This window comes from Dissoconium aciculare, assembly GCF_010015565.1.
Source record: "Dissoconium aciculare CBS 342.82 unplaced genomic scaffold K489scaffold_6, whole genome shotgun sequence".
Taxonomy (NCBI): domain Eukaryota; kingdom Fungi; phylum Ascomycota; class Dothideomycetes; order Mycosphaerellales; family Dissoconiaceae; genus Dissoconium; species Dissoconium aciculare.
Window position 1 is genome coordinate 1,417,592 of NW_022984956.1, and position 21,201 is coordinate 1,438,792.

General features: G+C 58.3%; 6 protein-coding genes across 6 annotated transcripts; 5 read left to right on the forward strand and 1 right to left on the reverse strand.

Moving 5' to 3' along the window:
- The first annotated feature begins 240 nt into the window (after positions 1 to 240).
- K489DRAFT_380491 (uncharacterized protein) lies at positions 241 to 3,626 on the forward strand. The gene has a single exon (XM_033604890.1). The coding sequence runs from the start codon at positions 326 to 328 to the stop codon at positions 3,248 to 3,250; it is 2,925 nt and encodes a 974-aa protein (XP_033460136.1). The 5' UTR covers positions 241 to 325; the 3' UTR covers positions 3,251 to 3,626.
- Positions 3,627 to 3,692: 66 nt separating this feature from the next.
- On the reverse strand, positions 3,693 to 11,560 carry K489DRAFT_380492 (uncharacterized protein). The gene has a single exon (XM_033604891.1). The coding sequence runs from the start codon at positions 11,233 to 11,235 to the stop codon at positions 4,177 to 4,179; it is 7,059 nt and encodes a 2,352-aa protein (XP_033460137.1). The 5' UTR covers positions 11,236 to 11,560; the 3' UTR covers positions 3,693 to 4,176.
- K489DRAFT_424987 (uncharacterized protein) lies at positions 11,393 to 12,319 on the forward strand (the record flags this gene model as incomplete). Its single annotated transcript, XM_033608278.1, is given in 4 exon segments — positions 11,393 to 11,676; positions 11,790 to 11,864; positions 11,884 to 11,939; positions 11,978 to 12,319. The coding sequence occupies 4 exon segments, from the start codon at positions 11,550 to 11,552 to the stop codon at positions 12,317 to 12,319; spliced, it is 600 nt and encodes a 199-aa protein (XP_033460138.1). The 5' UTR covers positions 11,393 to 11,549.
- On the forward strand, positions 12,237 to 12,982 carry K489DRAFT_224789 (uncharacterized protein). The gene has a single exon (XM_033599762.1). It carries the CDS (start codon positions 12,420 to 12,422, stop codon positions 12,831 to 12,833), a length of 414 nt encoding a protein of 137 aa, XP_033460139.1. The 5' UTR covers positions 12,237 to 12,419; the 3' UTR covers positions 12,834 to 12,982.
- Positions 12,983 to 14,752: 1,770 nt separating this feature from the next.
- K489DRAFT_380494 (Deoxyhypusine synthase) lies at positions 14,753 to 16,124 on the forward strand. The gene is made up of 2 exons (XM_033604892.1): positions 14,753 to 14,861; positions 15,000 to 16,124. Exons 1-2 carry the CDS (start codon positions 14,808 to 14,810, stop codon positions 16,014 to 16,016), a joined length of 1,071 nt encoding a protein of 356 aa, XP_033460140.1. The 5' UTR covers positions 14,753 to 14,807; the 3' UTR covers positions 16,017 to 16,124.
- A 752-nt stretch (positions 16,125 to 16,876) lies between these two features.
- Positions 16,877 to 21,168, forward strand: K489DRAFT_380497 (uncharacterized protein). Its single transcript, XM_033604893.1, has one exon. It carries the CDS (start codon positions 17,229 to 17,231, stop codon positions 20,685 to 20,687), a length of 3,459 nt encoding a protein of 1,152 aa, XP_033460141.1. The 5' UTR covers positions 16,877 to 17,228; the 3' UTR covers positions 20,688 to 21,168.
- Positions 21,169 to 21,201: the final 33 nt, after the last annotated feature.

Genomic DNA, 21,201 nt, shown 5'->3' on the forward strand with positions numbered 1-21,201 from the left:
ATGCTGCCGTAGTTGCTGCGTTGATTTTAAAGGATTCACGGCTTCTACATAGTCATGCTGCCACAGTCATGCCTATATTTGTACGTATGGCGTCGAGAGATGCATCGTGTGCTTAAACATATGCTCATCGCTGGTGAGGATTGGATTGCCGCTGCTCTTCTCCCGGATCCGTCTGTTCGTGAAGCTGACGATATCGAATTGGTCCGAGCTCCATGCACGTCACGTCCGCCCAGCTTGACGTGTGTTGCGAACGATCCGCCATAACGTCCAGATGATTGCTGTGAAGACCGAGTATTCAATGTACCGGGGCATGTGAACCCACCAAATGGCGTATAATACCGTCGGCGGCGGCCAGGACGACGCCGCTCCGCCCATGTTCGATGTGCAAAAGGTCCAGCTACGCTTCGACATCTCCGCCGACTTCGTCGCCGCGCAAGTCGCGAACAACGTCCTCGTCCTTGCGCTCTCCACCGGCAGGATTCTACGCTTCGACCTGGACAACGATGGCGACATCGACGACATCGACTTGCCGAAACGACCACAGGAGATCGGTGTGATCCGCAAACTCTTCCTCGACCCGACAGCCTCGCATCTCTTGATCAGCACCACCGCCGGCGAGAATTTCTACCTCCATAGTCAGTCGCGGCAGGCGAAACAGCTGGGAAAGTTGAAGGGTGTGCAGGTGGAAGCTGTGGGATGGAATCCTAGTCTGCCGACTGCCTCGACGCGGGAGATCCTCCTCGGCGCAAGCGACGGCAGCGTGATTGAGACTTTCATCGAACCGCATAGCGAATTCCTCAGGAATCACGAGAAATATGCGAGGGTGGTCTACAACACGCAGGATGGAGCCGTGGTTGGGATCTATGCCGATTTGTTGTCGACTGTGCCAGAGACGAGAAGGGTGCTGGTCGCGACTCAGAGCAAACTATTACATTTCGCAGGACGGTCCAGTGGAGGGGGCCGGAGGGGTGAAGGCAGCGGGACGTATGCCAAATTATTCGAAAGCGAGGCGCCTTCGATACACGAGAGTCCAAGAGCATCAGGCACGAATCCTCCGTGTCTATTGGCGACATCGCCGGACATGCCAGACGCGTCACAGATTCAATCACCGGATGCTTCACACACAGACCGAACATATGCCTGGCTCTGCGCGCAGGGCGTGTTTCACGGCAAGCTGCAGACATCAGCGCCGGATCCGGCCAGCCTTGGAAGACAGGTGTTTGCTGCATCGAAACTCTTCGCCTCTTCAAAGCTGCCGCCGACACAAACATCCGCAGGCAGGAATCGTGCTACACAGCCACCGATTTCCTCTGCAGCTTTGACTCAATTTCACGCTCTTGCTCTTGTCGAAGGGCGGATCACGGCTTTCAATCGGCTGGATTCGAGTATCGTCTACAACCAGCAAGTTCTGGAACCGGGACAGACGAACCTTGGTCTATTCGCCGACCACCAGAAGAGAACATATTGGCTATTCACATCTCAGGAGATTTTTGAGATCGTTGTGACTGATGAGGCTCGCGACATATGGAAGATCCTGCTGAAGCAGGGCCAATATGATCTCGCACAGCAGTACGCCAAGACGGGCGAGCAGAAAGATGCCGTCGCTTCTGTCACGGGCGATCATCTCATCTCCCGTGGCCGGTTCAAGGAAGCTGCAGTCGTCCTCGGGCGAAGCACCAAGGCTTTTGAGGATGTGGCTTTGAGTTTCATCGACCATGGCGAACAAGATGCCCTTCGACAGTACCTCACCGTGAAGTTATCGACGCTGAAGAAAGACAGTACCATGCAACGGATATTGCTTGCCAGCTGGCTGGTCGAGCTTTATATGGCGAAGCTGAATCAGCTGGACGATACTATTTCCACAAAGGCCGAATTGGCAGCGACTGGAGGGACCGCTCTTGCGGCAGCGGCCGACATGACTGAGCAGCTACCTTTGGTCCGGAACGAGTTTCAGAATTTCGTTTCGAAGCACAAGGGTGATCTCGACCGAAAGACGACATATGAGATCATTTCTGCCCATGGTCGGGAAGAAGAGCTTCTGTTTTTCGCAAATGTGGTCGATGATTACGACTATGTTTTGTCATATTGGGTCCAACGGGAGCGGTGGGTCGAAGCGATGACTGTGCTTAAAAAGCAGATTGAGCCTCAGATGTTCTATCGCTACAGCACTGTCCTCATGGCCCATATGCCTGCCGAGATGGTGGATATCCTCATGCGTCAAACCGATCTCGATACAAAGAAGATCATCCCCGCCCTCCTCAACTACAACAAGACCCACGCAGAGAGCGTACCACTTCGCGAAAACCAAGCCATCCGCTACCTGCAGTACTGCATCAACCACTCCCACTCCACCGATCCCGCCGTCCACAACACCCTAATATCCATGTACGCCGCCCATCCCGCAAACGACGAGACCGCGCTCCTCACCTACCTCGAAACGCAAGAATCCGCCCACGAGCAGAACTACGACGCCGACTTCGCCCTCCGCCTCTGCATCTCCCACAACCGCGTCCAAAGCGCCGTGCACGTCTACCGCACCATGTCCCAATACGCCTCTGCCGTCGACCTCGCCCTCAAACACTCCCAAGTCACCCTCGCCGCCTCCGTCGCCGACCAACCCTCCCACGATCCGGCCCTGCGCAAAAAGCTCTGGCTCAAAGTCGCCAAAAAGGTCATCTCCCAAAACACCTCCATCAAACCGGCGATCGAATTCCTCAAGAAATGCGACCTCCTCCGCATCGAAGACCTGATCCCTTTCTTCCCCGACTTCGTCATCATCGACGACTTCAAAGAGGAGATCTGCTCCGCGCTGGAGGAATACTCCCGCCAGATCACCCAGCTCAAGACCGCCATGGACGACTCCGCCCTCACGGCCAAGAACATCGCCGCCGACATCTCCGCGCTGGAGTCCCGCTATGCCATCGTCGAGCCCGGCGAACGCTGCTGGCGCTGCCGCCTGCCGCTGCTCCAGCGCCAATTCTTCGTCTTCCCCTGCCAGCACGCCTTCCACGCGGACTGCCTCGGCGAGAGCGTGATGCACGTCGGCGGCGCGGCCAAGGCGAAGCGGATCAAGGAGCTGCAGAGGGTCATCGGAAGAGGCGTCGCGGTGGAGAGCAAACGGGAGGCCATGGCGAGGGAACTGGACGGGCTCGTGGCGGGCGCCTGTGTGCTCTGTAGTGAGATGGCGGTCAAGATGGTCGACGAGCCGTTCGTCACGGAGAAGGACGATGGCGGCGAGTGGGCGGTGTGATTCTGTAGCCCTGAATGGAAAAAATAAAACGGATCGATGCTTCTACTTTTTTGTTTCTTTCTCTCGCACCAATTCGATCGTTCTCTTTCGAGAGATTCTATAAACGAATGGTTGAAATTCGACGGCGCAGGACGTCGGCAAAAGTCCAACTCCGTCCGACTCACGTCCAGACACTATGGATTTCTGCTCTCGACAGCCTTCCCGCCGAGCCGAACCGAATGTAAATTTCTCCACAGCACGATCTCCGGAAACGAGCAGTAGATGCACGATGCCGGAACCACGAGACATCCTGAATGAGCGATTGATAGGAAGGACTCGTCCTCTACTTCTTCTAATCCCATAGATAAATCACGTTTATTGATCATAACTCTCCGCCTCCATGTCTTTGATCGGCAGTGACTTCCAACAGGAGTGAATACTCCCAAAGAATGAAAGAATAAGTAATGTAAGTAATTTTTAAGGAAGGTAAGTAAGTGAACACAACCGAAGTGTTTTAATGATACAAAAAACGCGAAGGGAGAGGGAGAGGGAGTAATGCGATGAGGACTCCTTTCTCGTCACCCGCTCTTATCCCTTTTTCTTCATTCATCTCTCTTTCGCGGTCTTCCCTGCCGGAGGAACTCCGTCGCTCCGATCGGACCTTCCCTTCTATTCCCGGAGTCTCTCCCGATTCTATCACAGTCCCCATGCATGTACCAGACATGTCGCCCTCCACCCATCGGTCAAATCCAATCGAATCGAATCGCTCACCCGTGGGCGGTGGAATGCCCCGTACACAACGAACCCGACACAAAAGCCCCCAGCACAAATCTCTCTCTGACAACCGGTCGTACATGCTCATCATCATCGTCGTCGTCATCGTCATGTGTCAACCAAGCCAAGCCAAGCCAAGCCAAGACAAATCATCAATCGATCAGTGCATCTCATCACCGCCTCGATCCTCCACCGTCTCCCCTCCCACCAGCAGGAGGCCCCGCATCCCTCCTCTCACCGGCAGCACCGCCCTGTGGCGGCGGGCCGGAACCTTGCTGCGGCGGCGGGGGGGCGGGATAACCGGCATAGGCGGCGGAGGAGGGGGTATTCCGCCCGTACAGAGGACCGGCGGCGCCGCGGTCGGGGTCCTCCCCCCTCGCGACGCGATCGCGGACGTCCCGGAGGTCCCGGAGGTCCGACGAGGGGTGGTGCGCGTGCGCGTGGTGCTGCTGCTGGACGCTGGCGGCGTGTTGGCGTTGCTGCTGCAGGCGGCGCTCGGCTTCGTGCATGGCGATCTGGGATTCGCGCATGGCTTCGGCGCGGAGGCCGCCGCCGCCTCCGGCGCTGGAGGTGCTTGCGTTCGGAGGAGGGGGGTTCGAGGCGGGAGGGGGGTTGGTGTAGCTTGATGTGTGGTAGGGGGAGCCGTGAGATGGCGGCTGTTGTTGTTGTTGTTGTTGATGGTGGGAGGGCGGGCCGCGGGTGGAGTAGGCGTGTTGTGGTTGGCGGTGGTCGAGGGATTCCTGATGCTGTTGTTGGCGGCGGCGATCGACTTCTTGGTGGCGGTGTTGTTCGAGTTGTTGATGCTGTTGGCGCTGTTGGTGGTCGTGTTGTTGTTGACGGTGGAGGTCCATGTGACGATGTTGCTGCTGTTGCTGCTGCTCGAGCTGTCGGTGCTGCTGTTGTTCATGCTGCTGCTGCTGTTGGCGCTGCTGCGAATGGGGATCTTGTGGCTGGTGACGGAGATGCTGTTGCGATGCCGCATCGGCGGGATGTCTCAGGTGCGCCTCGGCGTAATGCCGTTCCGCGTCGGCCGGGTGGTGAGGTTCTCTCGACGGTGGTGGGGCGACATCCTGCCGGTGATGGCTGCCGTAATATGAATCCCGCTCGCGCTGGTCCATCGGCGCCATGCGGCTGCGATAGGGATCCTCGGGGCGCTCCTGCGGCGCGAGTTGCTGAGGCGGTGGGCCACCGTAATATCGCTCGCGCGAGTGCATACTCTCGTGGACATGGTGCGCACGGCTGTGTTCCTGCATTGGAGCCTGCGAAAATGGCGGTGGCGGAGCGGCTTGAGACATCCCATAGGGCGTGGCGTGGATCGGTTGAGGCGTGCCATGCGCGCTAGCAGGTGGAGGAGCTTGACCGGGCTGTTGACCCAGTAGCGAGCGATGGTCACGAGGCGGCGGCGGCGCTGACGGGCCCGTCGTCAACGAAGGCGTGCGGGAATGTCCGTAGGGCGGTGGCGAGGGGTTTCCGCGGGAACCTTGCGCGAGGTTGCCCAGAGCTCCACGATGCAGGTAGCTTGGGCGCATGTCGCGTTCGTGGGCAGACGGCGGAGCATCGTGCGGCAATGGCGCTGCCGACTGTGAGAACTGTGGACGGTGCATGTGACTGCTCGTCGCCGGCGGCGGCGGCGGCTGAGCATAAGGCTCCCGGCGACTGGGCTCGACCGTGCGCGACCCATACGCACCAGGGTATCTCCCGGTAGTTGCAGGCGAAGCCGGGCGCGTGGGAGGGAGAGCGCTGTCGCGCATGACGCTGACTCGTGGGGCCGGTTCGGGGTCCGAATTAAGGATGCTAGAAAGATTCGATCGCTTGGGCGGTCCAGGAGCTGGTGTGGGAGCAGGTGGAGGCACGATCTTTTGCTGTGCCTGAGGCGGTGGGGCCTGCGCAAGACCAACGGGATCGATTCTTCCGAGAGACTGCTCCCCGAGCGGCGCGCGCGAAGCCACCGATGCTGAAGCACCCGAAGACACTGGAGGCGCGGGATACGACGAAGCTTGCTGCTGCTGCGACATCCAAGGATGCGAAGGGGCAGGTGCGGCGGACTGCGGCTGGAGAGGAGTCTGGAACATCCGCGGAGGGCTGCCGGGGGCCTGGCGATCATCGAAGAGCATACGGCGGTCGTGGACAGGCGGGCTGTGATGCGGTCGGTTTGCCGGGGAATGGCGAGCCTGCACCGCAACAGGTGGGACTTGCTGCTGCTGTTGCTGTAGTTGCTGAGACGCCGAAAGCGGCGGCTGCGACGCCTGCGAGGCAGATGGTGCAGGGGGCTGCTTCTGCTGCTCGTATAGACGGATTGCCTTTTCGCGTTCCTCGGCAAGGGCTTGCAGGAAACCGGGATCGTTCGCATTGGGGATGTCGCGACGGTGAAGATGCTGCGGAGGGGGTGCATGTGTGGTGGGCGAATGAAGGGCTCCATGCCCGGCGACTGCTGACGGCGGTGGGACGACAGAAAGAGGCGCGACAGCAGCGGACGTTGGTGGAGGAGCGGGCTCCTGCTTGGCCAAACGGAATCCAACTGTAGGCTGGAGACTTGGACGAGGATCCGGTTTGATATGTATGCCACCACTTCCCAGAGATTGCTGCGATTGCGGGTATGGACGTGTGTGTGAGAGGGTAGGAGGGGTCGAAGACATGGTCGTGGCCGGGGTTGACGCGGTGCCGAGAGGGCTCGGGACGATACGATGGGCTTGAACGGGCGTGCTCTGAGCGGGTGTAGCATAGCGAGGTTTGTTCCCGGTGAACTGCGGCGGGGAGGCATGTTTCCCGACTGCAGCAGCCGATGCAGGAGGATGCGCGCCTGATGATGGGTTATGGTCGTCCAGGTCCATGGCATCGGGGTTGTTGGCATTCGAACGCGGCGTGCGTTCTTGCGGCGGGAGCGCGGTACGGGGGTTCTCGTATTTCCGCTTGACGATAGGTGTCGGTGTGGGCGGAGCACCGATGCTCTCGCCTCGTTCTTTGCGCGCGTCAGCTTCGCTTGCGAGACGCCGGAGCTCATCGTTGCCACCACCATCGACCTGCCGCTGATAATGATTCTTAATCATGACCTGCGTCTTGGTGCCCATGTGAGTGGCGATGGCGTTGAAATCGGTGCCGAAATGCGCGATGTAACGCTTGAAATCTGTCTGCTCGGGAACGGACCAATAGCTGTTAGCACCGGATTTGCTTGAGGCCGCTGATGCAGCGGCAGCGGCAGCTTCGGGGCCCGCCTTGATGCGGGCGGGCTCATCCACGGCAGCCGCCATGTGGATCGGGAAGGGCTCCTGGTGGTTAAGCATCATCCGCTGGCCTTCGGGATGCATCATGGCCGCCGTGTGACCTGAATGCAGACCCGCCAATAGATTCGCCGCTTCGAGATTCTGGGCATGTAGGACTTCCTCCTTGGTCGGCATGACAGGAGCGGGCGGCTGATTCTGGGGTACAGGCGGAGCCAAGGCGGGAGCCGCGGCGAGAGCAGCAAGATGCGGTGTCTTGGCTTTCCGACCAGGCTTCTCACCCGTCCGCCTCTTCTTGGTGACCTTCTCAGCGCCGGCATCGCCATTCCCATCGTTCTTCGACGATGCGGTCTTCTTGCTCGGCGAGGGCCCGGTGAGCGCCAATTTCGACTCGAGTTCCTTATCCGCGAATGTCGTCGGCGCAGCAGCCCGACGCGGTCGACCCGTACCTGATTCGGCTACCGGGGTAGATCCATCCTCGGTTCGGTTGAGATCGGCCATCAGCGCCGAACCCCTCGACACGCGAGGCTTTCCGCCTCGTCCACGGCGGCCACCCTTGAACTTCTTCGCGCGATTGTCGCGGAATCGGCCGTCCCACTTGTTCGTGTAGTAGTGATGGATACAGTCCTTGTACGTTCGGCCAGGCAACAACGAAGCGATCTCGCCCCACTTCTTGGGCGTATCTTTGAATGCCGCGATGAAGATGTTTTGCTCGTTTTCGCTGAAATTGTCGGCAGGGGGCTCGTATGAGAATACCACAGTGAGATCGTCGGGATGTCGCAGTCGGTTCGCATCGATCAGGTGGTCGCGGTTGCACATCTCCACGAGCTTCTGATCCGGGATGACGGCCTCCTTGAGCATGTCGGCTTGGACCTTCATGGCTTCGCGCTCCAGCTTCTCCTGTTCAATACGAGCCGTCTCCTCGGATTGCTTGAGCACGAGTTCCATCTCATACTCGCTGCTGAATTTCAGCACGCGACGGCCTTCAATGGGCGCAGTTGCCAAGGGAGGAAGAGAGAGATCTCTCTCGGAGGTCGGTTCGATGGACTGCTGTCGTTCCAGGTTCTCCTGAGCCTCCTGGGCACGTTCCAACTCGCGACATTCGTCCTTCCATTTGCGATACAGGCGTCTGAATTCCTCCTCGGCTTCGTACTGGGCATCGTCCTCGGCCCGAACATCATGCGTCAGCTCTGCCATGATATCTGCATCGCGTTCGACAAGAGTCTTGATGTTATCATGAAAGACGTCCAGTTCTTGTAGAGGCACAGCCTCCTGTCCCTTGATCATGAACGGAAGCTCGATAGGCTCAGGTGTCGGTCGCCGGAGACGGCGCTTGGGCTCTTTGGTATCCTCGTCAATGTTGTTTGCGCCACCGGGCAGATTATCACCGTGCGGAGTCAAAGCGCCTGCGCCCTCGCTGCTTTCCGATGAATGGCCTGTGGGTGGGGCTGCTGGCTTGTCTGTAGAAGCGGGTTGTTCGTCGACGTCCATCTCCTGTTCTCGCTCGGCGATGCGCTCCAAGTCTTTGACCGATATCCGGGCTAGACGAGCAATGGATCCCAGCGGTGTGGTAGCGCGATATCTCGATTCGCTGAGGTCGGCCTTCTGAGATCGCAATTCTCGCTCCGCTCGCGCGTGCTTTGCTTCGAGCAGAGTGGCGTCCTCTTCTTCGTCGAGTTCATCCTCTTCGCTGCTGGTGTCGACTTCATCGTAACCTTTCTCAACAGTCTTACCAAAGAAAGATTGCGCCGCGGAATGGCCTTCCTGCCCGGCCGAAGCACGTCGAGGGGAAGTGTCGTCCACATCCATGGCATCGTCGTGAGGTCGGCCGAGCTCTGACCGTCCAGCATCCCTGTCTTCGGATTTGATCTGCGCGTCGTTGTCCGTAGATGTGCTGGGCCGAGAGGGTTGTCTTTCCTTTTCGTCTCCGTTGGCGTCGCGCTTGGCAGGGATACCCGGTCCCAACTTCTCGCTCCCATATGAAGGAGGCGGTCTCCTCCATTGATTCCATTGGAGATTCCGTGGTCCCGATGGAGGTGCAAAAGCAGGCATCGTCGGTCGATTCTGCGTGGGCGGACCGCGATCGATGGCACGCGGTGCGATCGGCAGAGCCCCGCGAGGCCCCTTCGGCGCATTAGGTATGCTCGAATGAGTGATTTTGGGAGAGACACTGAAGGATTGCCTGCGCGGACCGAGTGGCGCAGTAGGAGGGGGCGAATGAGCAGGCTGAGAGCCACCGTGACCGTGGGCCATCCCTTCCAGTCGGGGTGAGGTGAACGGAATTCGAGGAGAGTCTGGTCCCTGTACGGGTAGACTACGAGTAGCTTTAGGCCCAGTGGGGATAGCGGGATCGGCGAAACGTGCGGGCTGTTGCAAGTGAGGCGATATTGATTTGGAGGGATGTGGGAGAGGCTGCCGTGCAGCTGTGGGTGAAGGCGGCATAGATCCAAGGTATGCCGAAGGGCCTTCAGATGACGGAGGAGGTGCATTGCGAGCCAGGCTCTCCATGGATTTCACACCGTGTAGTCGCGGCGGCATGGAGTAATCGCTACTGTGTGAGCGTTCAGCGCGCGGTGCAGCTGGCGCATTGGCAGGCGGTCCAGACCTATCTTGTGTGGGACCCTTCTCGAGAGTGTCGTGTCTCGGCAGGGAATCTGCGCCTTCCTGAACGGTCGGTCGCTCACTCTCCGCCGGGTGCTCTGAACGAGCCGGCTTTTCTGGTGATGACGGCGGTCTTTCGGACCTCTCTGGATGGGGAGCTTCTGACCCTTGCCGTGTAGGCTTATCCTCCGCAAAGGGCTTTCGGGTCTCGACAGGACTTTTCTCCAATGATGACACAGGAGGTTTGGGTTCTGCAGGTGTCGACGTCTCACTCTCGGCGGGCGATGGTTTAATTTCCATCTGCAGCTTGGACGGTTGTGAGGGTGTCGGCGGCGGTGCAGCCGATGGCATTGCGAAACTGAACGCCGGCACCGGTGGAGCTTGAGTCGGAGGACTGGAGCCACGAGACCCATATCGATTCGCGATGGTCTCTGCTCGACCGTTCAAGTACGCAGGGGTCTCTGATGATGGTGGATCTCGACGAGCGTCTCGTGCAGGCGGCGTGGCCTGAATGGTAGAAGGCCGTCGAGCGGCAGTGTCGGTTCCTGTCGTGCTCTCGATAATGGCCAGTCGCTCCGGATTAATAGGAGGAGCTGCAGGTGCCGGCGAGAAGGCAGCGGAAGCGCCGGTCAAGGACTCGTTCGATGCCCTCGGCTCTAATCGAGTCACCAACGGCGGCGGCGGCGGCTCGCGTCGCATGCGATCCAAGTCGCGCTCTCGATCTGACCATTCGCCACCTCGGCGATCCTCGTCCCGTCGCTCGGCAAACCGGGGACGCTCATCGCGGCGATCTGCGTCTCGGCTGTCGCGTGAAAGATCGCGAGCGAACCTTCCGGGTGGACTACGGTCGCGGAAGATAGGCTCGCGGTCTCTATCGTCGATGGGCATACGCCGACCACCCCGACCTGGGCGGTAGTCAAAGTCGCCACGACCCCGGCCACGACCGAATCCGCCTCCCCGCGCCGTCGGCGTGAACGGCGAATTTTCCGAGAAATTCGAGCCGGCGGAGAGAGGTCCATCGCGGGATCCACGACGTGCACGAGTGGTGTCGAGGTCCCGGGGCGGGAAGTCACGTGCATCGCGGATGTTCCGCGGAGGAGATCGATTCCGCTGCAGCAATGGCGGCGGCGGCGAGGGACGACGATCATAATCGCGATCTCGAAACGGACGGCCGCGATCGCCGCCACTCAGCGGCGGGGCCTCACGCAGGACACGTGGAGCGGTGTTGGGACCTCCGGGCGGGCGTGGACCTCTTGGCGCGTCGGACACGGGTCCTCGGTGGGGAGGGCCTGGGGCGCGATTCTCAAAAGCGCCTATGGAGGATTGACGCCGGTCGGCGGAGAAACGCGAAGGCGAACGAGATCTATCTCGAGGAGGACCGCGGCCATAATCGAAGCCATTATATCGTGACATGAAGGCGCCTGCACCTCGTCAAGGGAATATCGGGCGCGTGTGCGCGCGCGTCGTGATGAATCGTGTCAGTATGATGGGATGGGAGGAGTTATGAGATGAAGGCGGGCGGCGGCTTTTCACAGACCCATCCGCCGCGGGCCTGAGGATCCTGAAGATGGACGAAACAATGCTGAAGAGACCAGCAGAGGCAGCGCGGCGCTGTGAGATGGATTTCCGGCGGCGTGATGATGATGACGGGGTGTCGTCGTTCTCCAGCTATAGATGGATGTGAATGCGTGTGAGAGGGAGATGCATGTAATGTCGTGCGTGTGTGTATGAGTGTGTGCGCACTGGTGATGGAGGAAAGGGAGAATCGAGAAAACGCCCCCAGCAGAGTAGCGCAGCAGCAGCAGCAACAGCAGCAGCCAAACGGTACCGGTAGCGTGAGAGGATGGATCGCAGGTGAGTGGCCGTTCAATTGTCCATTGAATGGTTCCCGCCCGCTACGGCCCGACGGGATTTCGAGTGTGCTGGTATCGCGCGCGCGTGTGTGGGTGTGTGTGTATGTCACACAGAGCCCGAGACAACGGTGATGGTGTGGAGAAGGTGGACAATCCGTGAGAATGCTGACAATGACGATAATAACGATGGTGTTGATAATGATGACAGTGTTGATGAATAATAATAAGCAGCCGTGCACCACGGGACTGAAGTACAGCAGAACAGTACGTTCCTCGACGGTCAGTGATGGATTAATTGACAGGACTGGCGGAATGGCAGGAAGATCAGGAGTATCATCACATGGACAGCCGAGAGGGAAGAGAAGATGTTTCACCACCATTTACGCGCTACCGCAGACTACTCTGGCCACTACTCTCTGGCCTCTGCTGTAACAGTCCGGTACAGTCCAGTGCAGTACAGTACAGTATCAAGGCACAAGGGACAAGACGAAGACGACGGCGACGACGGCGACGACTACGACAAACGCTGGAAACGGGGGCTCGGGAGCATCCTTGTTTGGTCCTGGCTCTGGCTCTGGCTCTGGCTGCTCTCTGCCTGCCCTGATGACTTACCAGGTCACCATATCGCACTAGCTCCAGATTGATGATGATGATGATGATGAGGTGTCCCTAGGTCGGCGTGGTGCGTGGTGCGTGTGCGTGCGTTTTTATCCGAGGGAAGCCTACTAGAGTTGCCTGCGAAAGATGGTCCAATCACACGCCAGCGAAAGCCTCGAATTATACAACCAGCACAGCCCAAGATGCCGGGCGCACAGGGATGGGGCTGTAGGATGCTATGTAAGATACTATGTAAGATACTGTACCAGGATACCACGCGTATATACGAGAAGACGAGAGCCTGAAAAGGCACCTGAGAAGAGTCGTCGGATTCGAGAAGTTAGACTCGGTACACGTCCTGTGCATGTGCAAGAACGATGGTGCAGTGCAAATGGGAAAGATGAAGAAGCGATGGAAGGAGAAGCAGAAGAGGAGGAGGAGAGGGAGCGGTCGGGAAACCGATCAGGAAGACACAGGCAGAAAAGAGAGAAAAGACGATCACGAATCACACACACCCACACACACCTGCATGTATGCACAAAGCACAATCTCTGCCCCTAGCGTCTGCGCCACCCTGCAGATGTGATGTGTGGACGTGCATGTGGAACGGGAACGGACCTGGAGGAGGAGGAGGTGTGGGTGACTGTGGCACAGTCCAGCGACCAGCCTGGAGGGAGGGAGGTTTGCCTTCTCCCATCATCGTGGCGGCACCTGCAAAACGCCTGATTATGTAACAGGGAAAAAGACCCAAGACAAAACAGGGCCGAAACACCATTGCGACACTAGCCACACACCCTCTTCCATTTTCCCTTTGGGTCTTCGTTCGGTCCCACCCACGCCATGATCCATGATCCATCATCAGTCATCATCACCGTCGCCTTCGTCTTCTTCTTCTTCTTCCTCTTGCGCACGTCCCGGCTCCGGGAAAAGGACGAGGATTTCGAGGTTGTGGCTCCCACACACACCCGCCCGGGTCGACCAACCACCATTCGCCCTCCACCCGCCGCCCGAATCTCGCTCGTTTGGCGATGATGGGTGAATGAATGAATGAATGAGTCGCAACCGCTTTGTCACGGCGTCTACGGCCATCATTCGTTCCTGGCCATTTCAATCATGGCATGGCAGTGAGATATGGCTTGTCCCACTTGTTTTTTTTATTTCACCATCATGGGATGTTTGATGGTTTCAATCCGGGCGCATACAGGAGCACCACGTGGTCAATTTGGCGTCCACCGAGTGTAACGCAGAGGAATCGCCAAGTACATATCCGGGCTTGCCACCGATCCAGAGCGAGCACTGATCTCGAGACGTGTGAAAACGGCAGATTTACCACGGATATGATTGATATGGCAACAGAGCGGGAGAGGAGGAAAGTGTAGAGAGAGGGCGAGGGAGAGAATCTCCAGCAATATTCATCACGGGGCTGCGGTGGCCTGCAGATGGGGACAGATGGGGGATCGCACTAGCGAAACGAACCGTCTAGGATTTTCCGAGATTCCCTCATCGTCTCATCAATCGTGTCACAGACACAGACACACACGAACACGCACACACACACCCCGAGCCGCCCGCCCGCCCGTCGTTCCGTCGCCCGTTACCGGGAAGAGTCTCTGCCCTGGGAGAGAGAGAGAGACAGAGACAGAGAGAACGACACGTCACGTGCGTGGACTCCACACCAACCGAGACAGAAGGATCAGGTCTGCCTACTGTTGTATGTACGGTAACATCATCCATCTGTGTTGACAGCGCATAGATCGATACGTAACCCCCTAACGATCATGGATTTGTATGCAGACGTGCATGTGTGCATATGTGCGTCTACATGTACCTCCGGAACCAGGAAGGTCCAGTGTAGCCGATACCTCACGAGAGCTCCGGGGATGCACCTGCAGTAAGGTATACGGGACTTGTGGTCTCCCTTCGAATGCATTCCTGATTACTGTGTGCGCACAGCCGGAGCAGCGTTCTGCACTTGAAAGACTCATAACCTCGGGACGCCGGCGTGGAAACCTTATTTCCGGCCCCGTCACGTGCGCTTTTGCCGGTTGCTTCCAAGGCGTCCACGGGTGTGTGCAAGGCACGCAAAGGTTACATGTAGGGCTTCTTTCGGAGCCTGAGGCATACATAGATAGGTTTCAGCTGGCCCACCTGGTGCATGGTGGGGAGGAGACGCCATCCATTCACGTCACGAAGGACGGGCATCGTCATGATCAGATTTCGAACCGAAAATTTCCCTCAGACGGGGACTACTATATTCTTCATTCGACACGTTCGCAGGATGTCAATGTCGACCAGTCGGATCCACATCTCCTCCTAATCCCAACAACATATAAATAAAATCACACAATGGCCGACTCCGTCCCGCCGTCGACCACTCCTCCTGCAGCAGCACCGACGGGTGCCACCGCTGCGGTCCTGAAACCTTCCGATCCGGTCCCTCAAGACTCGAAACCGGTGCAGGGCCTCGAATTCGATGATTTCTTCTCCAAGGGACGAAATGTCAGCGCGGCGGAGATGGTGGAGAATTTCGCCCATATGGGGTTCCAGGCTTCGTCATTGGGCCGAGCAAAGGAGATCGTGGACGGGATGGTATGTCTTTCTCACTCGTTTATTCCTCGTCTCCCGCTTGGATTGGAGCGTCGATCGATCCTCTAGCGGAAGTGAGGGACATGATGTCGTGAATGAAGAATTGACTGAGGACAAGATGGTGCATTGTGAACTTCACAGCGCACTTGGCGAGATCCCGAAACCGGCGACAAGACGACCATCTTCCTGGGTTACACGTCCAATCTGATCTCATCCGGCCTGCGAGAGACCATCCGCTGGCTGGTGCAACATAACCACGTCTCCGCCATCGTGACCACCGCCGGCGGCGTCGAGGAGGACTTCATCAAATGCCTGGCTCCGACCTACCTCGGCGACTTCGCCACGGCTGGGGCCGGGCTTCGCGCCAAAGGCATGAACCGCATCGGGAACCTCGTCGTGCCGAACAGCAATTACTGCGCCTTCGAAGACTGGGTGATGCCGATCCTCGACCAGATGCTCCTCGAGCAAGAAGCCGCGCGGACCCAACCCGCCTCGACCGACGACGACGACGACGACGAACCCTTCTCCTGGACGCCCAGCAAGGTCATCGCCCGCCTCGGCCACGAGATCAACGACCCCCGCAGCGTCTACTACTGGGCGAGCAAGAACTCGATCCCGGTCTTCTGCCCGGCGCTGACGGACGGCAGCCTGGGCGACATGCTCTACTTCCACACCTTCAAAGCGGCCGGGATCGGCCGCCACCTCCGCATCGACATCGTCGAGGACATCCGGAAGATCAACACCCTGGCCGTGCGCGCCCGCCGCACCGGCATGATCGTCCTCGGCGGCGGCCTCGTCAAGCACCACATCGCCAACGCCAACCTCATGCGGAACGGGGCGGAGAGCGCGGTCTTCATCAACACGGCGCAGGAGTTCGACGGGTCGGACGCGGGCGCCCGCCCGGACGAGGCGGTCAGCTGGGGGAAGATCAAGGTCGGGGCGGAGAGCGTGAAGGTGAGTTTCTATCTTTTTCTTTTCTTTTCTTTTTCTTTTTTTCCTTTTACACCTTTTCTCCCTCTTTTTTACCACCCTTTTCTTCTTCTTTGCTATTCCCCAAGTCCCTGGGGTCTCGCGTCGGAAACCAAAAGGAGTCGGAGAGAGGTTTTGTTTCTTTTTTTTTTTGGAAATGTCGCGAGCGAGTTTCTTCTTCGGGACTGACGAGCGCTGCCATGTAGGTCTACGCCGAAGCGACGCTGGCCTTCCCGTTGCTGGTGGCGGCGACGTTCGCCCGAGTCGATTGATGGGGAAATATGGAAGAGGGGAAAAAAGGGCTTTGGTCAGTGTGGCTGCTCTTCTCCATCCAGTTGGATCCGAACAAAGACATGTTTTTCTCCTGCTATTCAGTCGGATCCGAACAAATCCATGGTCGTTGTTTTTTTGGTTTTTGGTTTTTTTGCTTCTTGTTCCTCATTGGGCAATATATGTATCGTCGGTGTCGCTGCTGCAACCTTGTTCGGGTCTCTCCCTCGACGCTGCAGGGCTGTTCCAGAATTCATGTGTGTGTGTGTGTGTATGGAAGCGCACTCCATCCATACCTGGGTACATCCCTACTACCACGGATTTCTTACCCCAGACTTTTGTGACCACCAGACTACCAGACTACCTAGGCGGAGAGAGAGAGAGAAGGGGTCCAGGGAAACCCAAAACCGAAAACGAATGGCACGAACTCCGCCCGAACTGCGCCTAGTGGTAGCTCAGCCGCATCTCACGGGCTAAGACGCAGCAATGGATGATAGAATGCCTAGGTAGGTAGTAATAAATGGTGTATAACAGTACGGCTGGAGCTTGTGCTGTCCAGTACAAACCTTGGAATGCAGGTATATCATACATGATCCACAGCCACCACCACCACCACCACCACCACCACCATATGATCAATTCAGGTTTATCGGTCAGAGGAGAAGAGCGGAATAACATGATCATAATAACAATACCTAGGTGATCTAGTCATCATAATCAGTGCGTCCATTCATTCACACTCGCTCCACGTGACTCACCCACTCACTCACTCACTCACTCACTCACCCGCCAGGCAACAACTGGGCGGCGGAGCGGGCGGCCTCACTAACACTATTACTACTGCTACTTGCTTACTGTACAACAGCTCCAGTACAATCACCGCCGATCGGCAGTGAAGGCATATCTGCGTCACTTTGAGCTACTGTATTGTATATACATATATATCCAACAGCCCTGTGCAGTGACACATCCTCACCACCACCAACCTTCTTCTTCAACCCTCTCTCTCTCTTCTCTCTTCTCTCTTCTCTCTTCTCTCGTCTTTCTTCTCTTCCACCTACATCGATCTGCACATCCACACATCCAACCACCAATCGACCGCTTCTCACATCGTCACTTCACATCGTCACCATGGACGAAGCACCTCCGCCCACCATACCGCCCGTCCCGACCAACGATGGCTCGCGTGATGTGCAAACCGAAGACACTTCAAATCCTCCACCCGCGCCAACTCCGCAGACACAAGACTCGCCATCACAGCACCATGAACACCCACCACCGACAACTTCTTCTTCGTCACCTCCTCCTCCACCTCCACCTCCTGCTGCCGCGACCTCGACCTCGACCTCGACAGACCTACTACCGTCACCACCACCTCCTCCACCACCACTCCCGAATCTACCGCGGACATCGCCCTTTGGTCTGGGTGCCATGCCTGGCGAAGAATCGCCCTTCGCCGCCCTCGGGGGCCCAGATCCCACATTCCTCGCGGCATTGGCGGCCATATCCGACGGGAACATCGGAGACACGCCGTCCTTGCATGCCCTCGCCGCCCTCCTCCGCGATCACACTCGAGCCTTCTTCCCACCGCCTCCGCCACGATCCAGGACGAATCCGACCGGTCTGACCCGGACCGATACACCGCCTCCGCCTCCTGCAGCAGCGAATCAAGCTGCGTCAGAGGACGGCTCCCAGAACGACGACGACGACGACACTGAAAACGACGACGACGATGAGGATGATGATGATGGCACGGGACTGATCCGTCGGAAATGGCATGCGATCGAAGAGGACAAATCAACCCCTTCGGAAGATGAGCTGAAATACATCGAGTCGCAAGAGGAGCACAGCGCATTGGATCACAGACACTGGGAGGAGAGGACGTTCTTACCGGTCGACGACCCGGAAATGACGCCCGTGGAGTCGGGTCGGATAGATTGGTTGGTGGAGCACTACAACGGTACGAGAGAGGAGCCCAACAACCAAAGGATCATGCGCTCCCAGGTGGTTCGCATTGGCGGGCTGGACTGGCAGATCAAGTTCTACCCGCGCGGCAACGACACGGAATATCTCAGCGTCTACGTCGAATGCGTCAGCATGCTGGCGCCGGACTACGCCGAGTTCGAGGACTTCGACGACCCGCCGTTCCCGTTCCTCGAGGGGGCCAAACGTGTCCAGCATCGCCGATCCGTCGCGGCGCAGATCTCGGTCGTCATGTATAATCCCGAGGAGCCGCGGTCATATGAGTTCGAAACAGAAGCGCATCAATACCACAAGCGATATCCCGATTACGGTTGGAAGTATTTCACGCAGTCGCCGCGATACAGCTTCCACATGCGACAACATATGCGACAACGCAAGGCCATCCTGGCGGACGACAAGTTGGCGTTTTCCGCGTTCATCCGCATCGTCAACGACCCGACGGGTAGCATGTGGGAACATCTGGACGATCGAGATTTGACGTGGGCGCAACGGATGAAGAGCAATGTGTGCATCACCGGATTGCGATCGTCCAATCAGAGCATGTGGAAGGCCATCCCGGGGATCATCTCGCTCCACTTCAAACCGTTCCGGGACTTTGTCCGGACCGCGGATCAAGAGCGCTTGGGCAAGGAATGGTCTCTGCATGAGCTGTGGAAGATGTACGCCCGAAAACGACCTTCATCGTCGCGGCATGGTCGGTCCTCGCGCACGAGACGGGATGTGGTGCAGGAATTCGCGGAGATTGCGAAGCGATTGAGGACGGAGTTCGGAGAGACCGATCCGATCGTCGTCGAGTGGAACAAGCTACTGGGCGATTTCGACGCGGAAAAGGGAAGCGTCTGCGGCCCGAATCGTCTCCGAACGAAAGAGCACCGATCGATCCAAGCGGCTGTCGATCATCATCCCACGCCAATCGCATGTCCCGCGCTGCTGACCTTGGAGCTGCAACGCCATGAGCACGACAAGAAAGATCGGAAGTGGAAGAAGCTCAACCATGCCGTCGAGGTGCAGGACCACATCACCGTCGACGGCCACAGGTACACCCTCTTCGCGTTCGTCACCCACAGCAGCCGCCTCCATTCCTTCCGATACAACGCGTTCGTCCGCCCGCGTGGCGTCGGTAAAGGCTGGTACAACTACCGTGAAGGCCGCGTCATCCGCCTGACCGAGAAGCAAGCGCGAGACAAACATTCCGGCCGAAAAGAGGACGCCGACACCAATCCCGCCGATGACGACACCTTCCGCTTGCCGTTCGAGCATTCCTCCTCCGACATCGAAGTCTCCTCCGCGGTCATGTATGTGCGAGAGGATTACGCGGAGCAGACCTTTGCGCCCTGTCTCGAGGAATCTTGGACTCCACCCCTTCGCAAGAAGGATCGCCCCGAGGACGCGGACGCCTCCAAGATGACGGAGAGCGTCATGGACCAGGCGGAGGACGTCACCGCCGCGAAGAGCCCTGAGCCCGAAGCCGACGAGGAAATCCCGGATGCGGCGGCGGCGGCGGCGGATGGTGTCGCGCCGATAGAGACGAACGATACCCCCGCGATCGCCGAGGCGGTGCATCAGCGTGCTGATACCGTCGTTGGTGACGTTCCGGCGTCGGCGGATGAGGCTGGGACGGGCCCTGCGACGGATGCGTCTGTCACAGATGCTTCGACGACGACTCCAACAGCGGATGCCACGACGTCGGCATCGGTGCTCATGGATGGAGAGGATGTCGTCATGGCTGAGGCTGGGGTGGGGGTTGTGCCTCCAGCTGGAGCGGTCGAGACCGAAGCCGAAGCAGAAGCCGAAGCAGAAGTCGATGCCGATGCCGATGCCACGGCGCGGGATGACGACGGTGACTCGTCCTCGAGCGATGATGGATGGGAGAGGGTTGAAAATCGTGCATACGAAGAGAACAACGACCTCGACGACGACGACGACGATGATGACGATGATGATGACGATGACGACGAGACCGATAACAACAAACAAGATTCCGCGACCAAGGACGGCGATCCTGCCGAAGCAGAAGCCTCTACCACCACACCTTCCGACAAACCCACCACCACCACAACCACCACCACAAAACCTCCCATCACGCCTTCCATCACCGACCCTTCCCTGCCCACCCACACAATCGACTGGCTCGGCGGCCCCTACTACCACGGCCAACACCACCCGTCCACCCACCAACACCACGGCACCGGCCACCTCATCGGCACGTCCGGCGACGAATACCGCGGCACCCTCCTGGCGCACCGCCCACACGGCACCGGCACCATGGTCTACGCCTCCTCGGGCGACACGTACACGGGCTCCTGGCGCAAAGGCCGACACCACGGCCCGGGCGTCCTCACCGAGGCCTCCACCGGGAACGTCTTCAAGGGGACGTGGCGCAAGGGCCGCAAAACGGGCTCCTTCGTCCTGAGCGGGACGGTGACGGACGACGACCGCGGCGTCTGTCGCGTCTGTTACGAGGGCGCCCTGGAGGTGGCCTTCCTGGGCTGCGGCCATGTCGTGGCCTGTGAGGCTTGCGCCGAGAGGGTCGCGGACTGTCCCGTCTGTCGGAGGAGGGTCGACGGGAGGGTCAGGCTGTGGGGCGTGCGGGTGTTGATGGGTTAGGTACCGTAATAATTATGGGCGGTGACGTGTTTCTTGGGCAGATCGTGCTGGAGAGGCGATGGGTGGCCTGTGTGGGATGATATGTACCATCTGGTTTGTCGTCTCCCTTTCGCTTCCTCCCCCTCTCTCTCCCCCCCTCTCTCTCTCTCTCTCTCTTCTCCTCTCTATGCTTTCCTCGTCTTTGCGAGAATGGGACGGAACAAAGGGGTTGTGTCTCTGTACCATCACCCTGGCTAGACTTGTTCTTATTATCCTCATGGGCAATGCGTGACTTTATAGTGGTTCCTGAACGCTTTTCGGAATCGTCATTCATATCGACATACTCCTACTCCTAGGACACATCTGTCCATCTCGATATGTTGCCAGTCCACTGAAAGGTGGACCGGGATGTCTGTACTCCAATCATATGAATATGTCAGGGTTGTGAAAGTGTTTAGGGTCAACGTGGAGAGCTGGCCGTATAATCCACGAGACGTCTCACACGTAAAAAGTGACAGGATTTGTCTCATGATTT

Coding starts and splice junctions, on each gene's coding strand:
- K489DRAFT_380491 (XM_033604890.1), top strand. CDS start 326: ATGGCGTATAATACCGTCGGCGGCGGCCAGGACGACGCCGCTCCGCCC.
- K489DRAFT_380492 (XM_033604891.1), bottom strand. CDS start 11,235: ATGTCACGATATAATGGCTTCGATTATGGCCGCGGTCCTCCTCGAGAT.
- K489DRAFT_224789 (XM_033599762.1), top strand. CDS start 12,420: ATGGTCCAATCACACGCCAGCGAAAGCCTCGAATTATACAACCAGCAC.
- K489DRAFT_380494 (XM_033604892.1), top strand. CDS start 14,808: ATGGGGTTCCAGGCTTCGTCATTGGGCCGAGCAAAGGAGATCGTGGAC. Junction 14,862..14,999: donor AGGAGATCGTGGACGGGATG/GTATGTCTTTCT, acceptor TGAACTTCACAG/CGCACTTGGCGAGATCCCGA.
- K489DRAFT_380497 (XM_033604893.1), top strand. CDS start 17,229: ATGGACGAAGCACCTCCGCCCACCATACCGCCCGTCCCGACCAACGAT.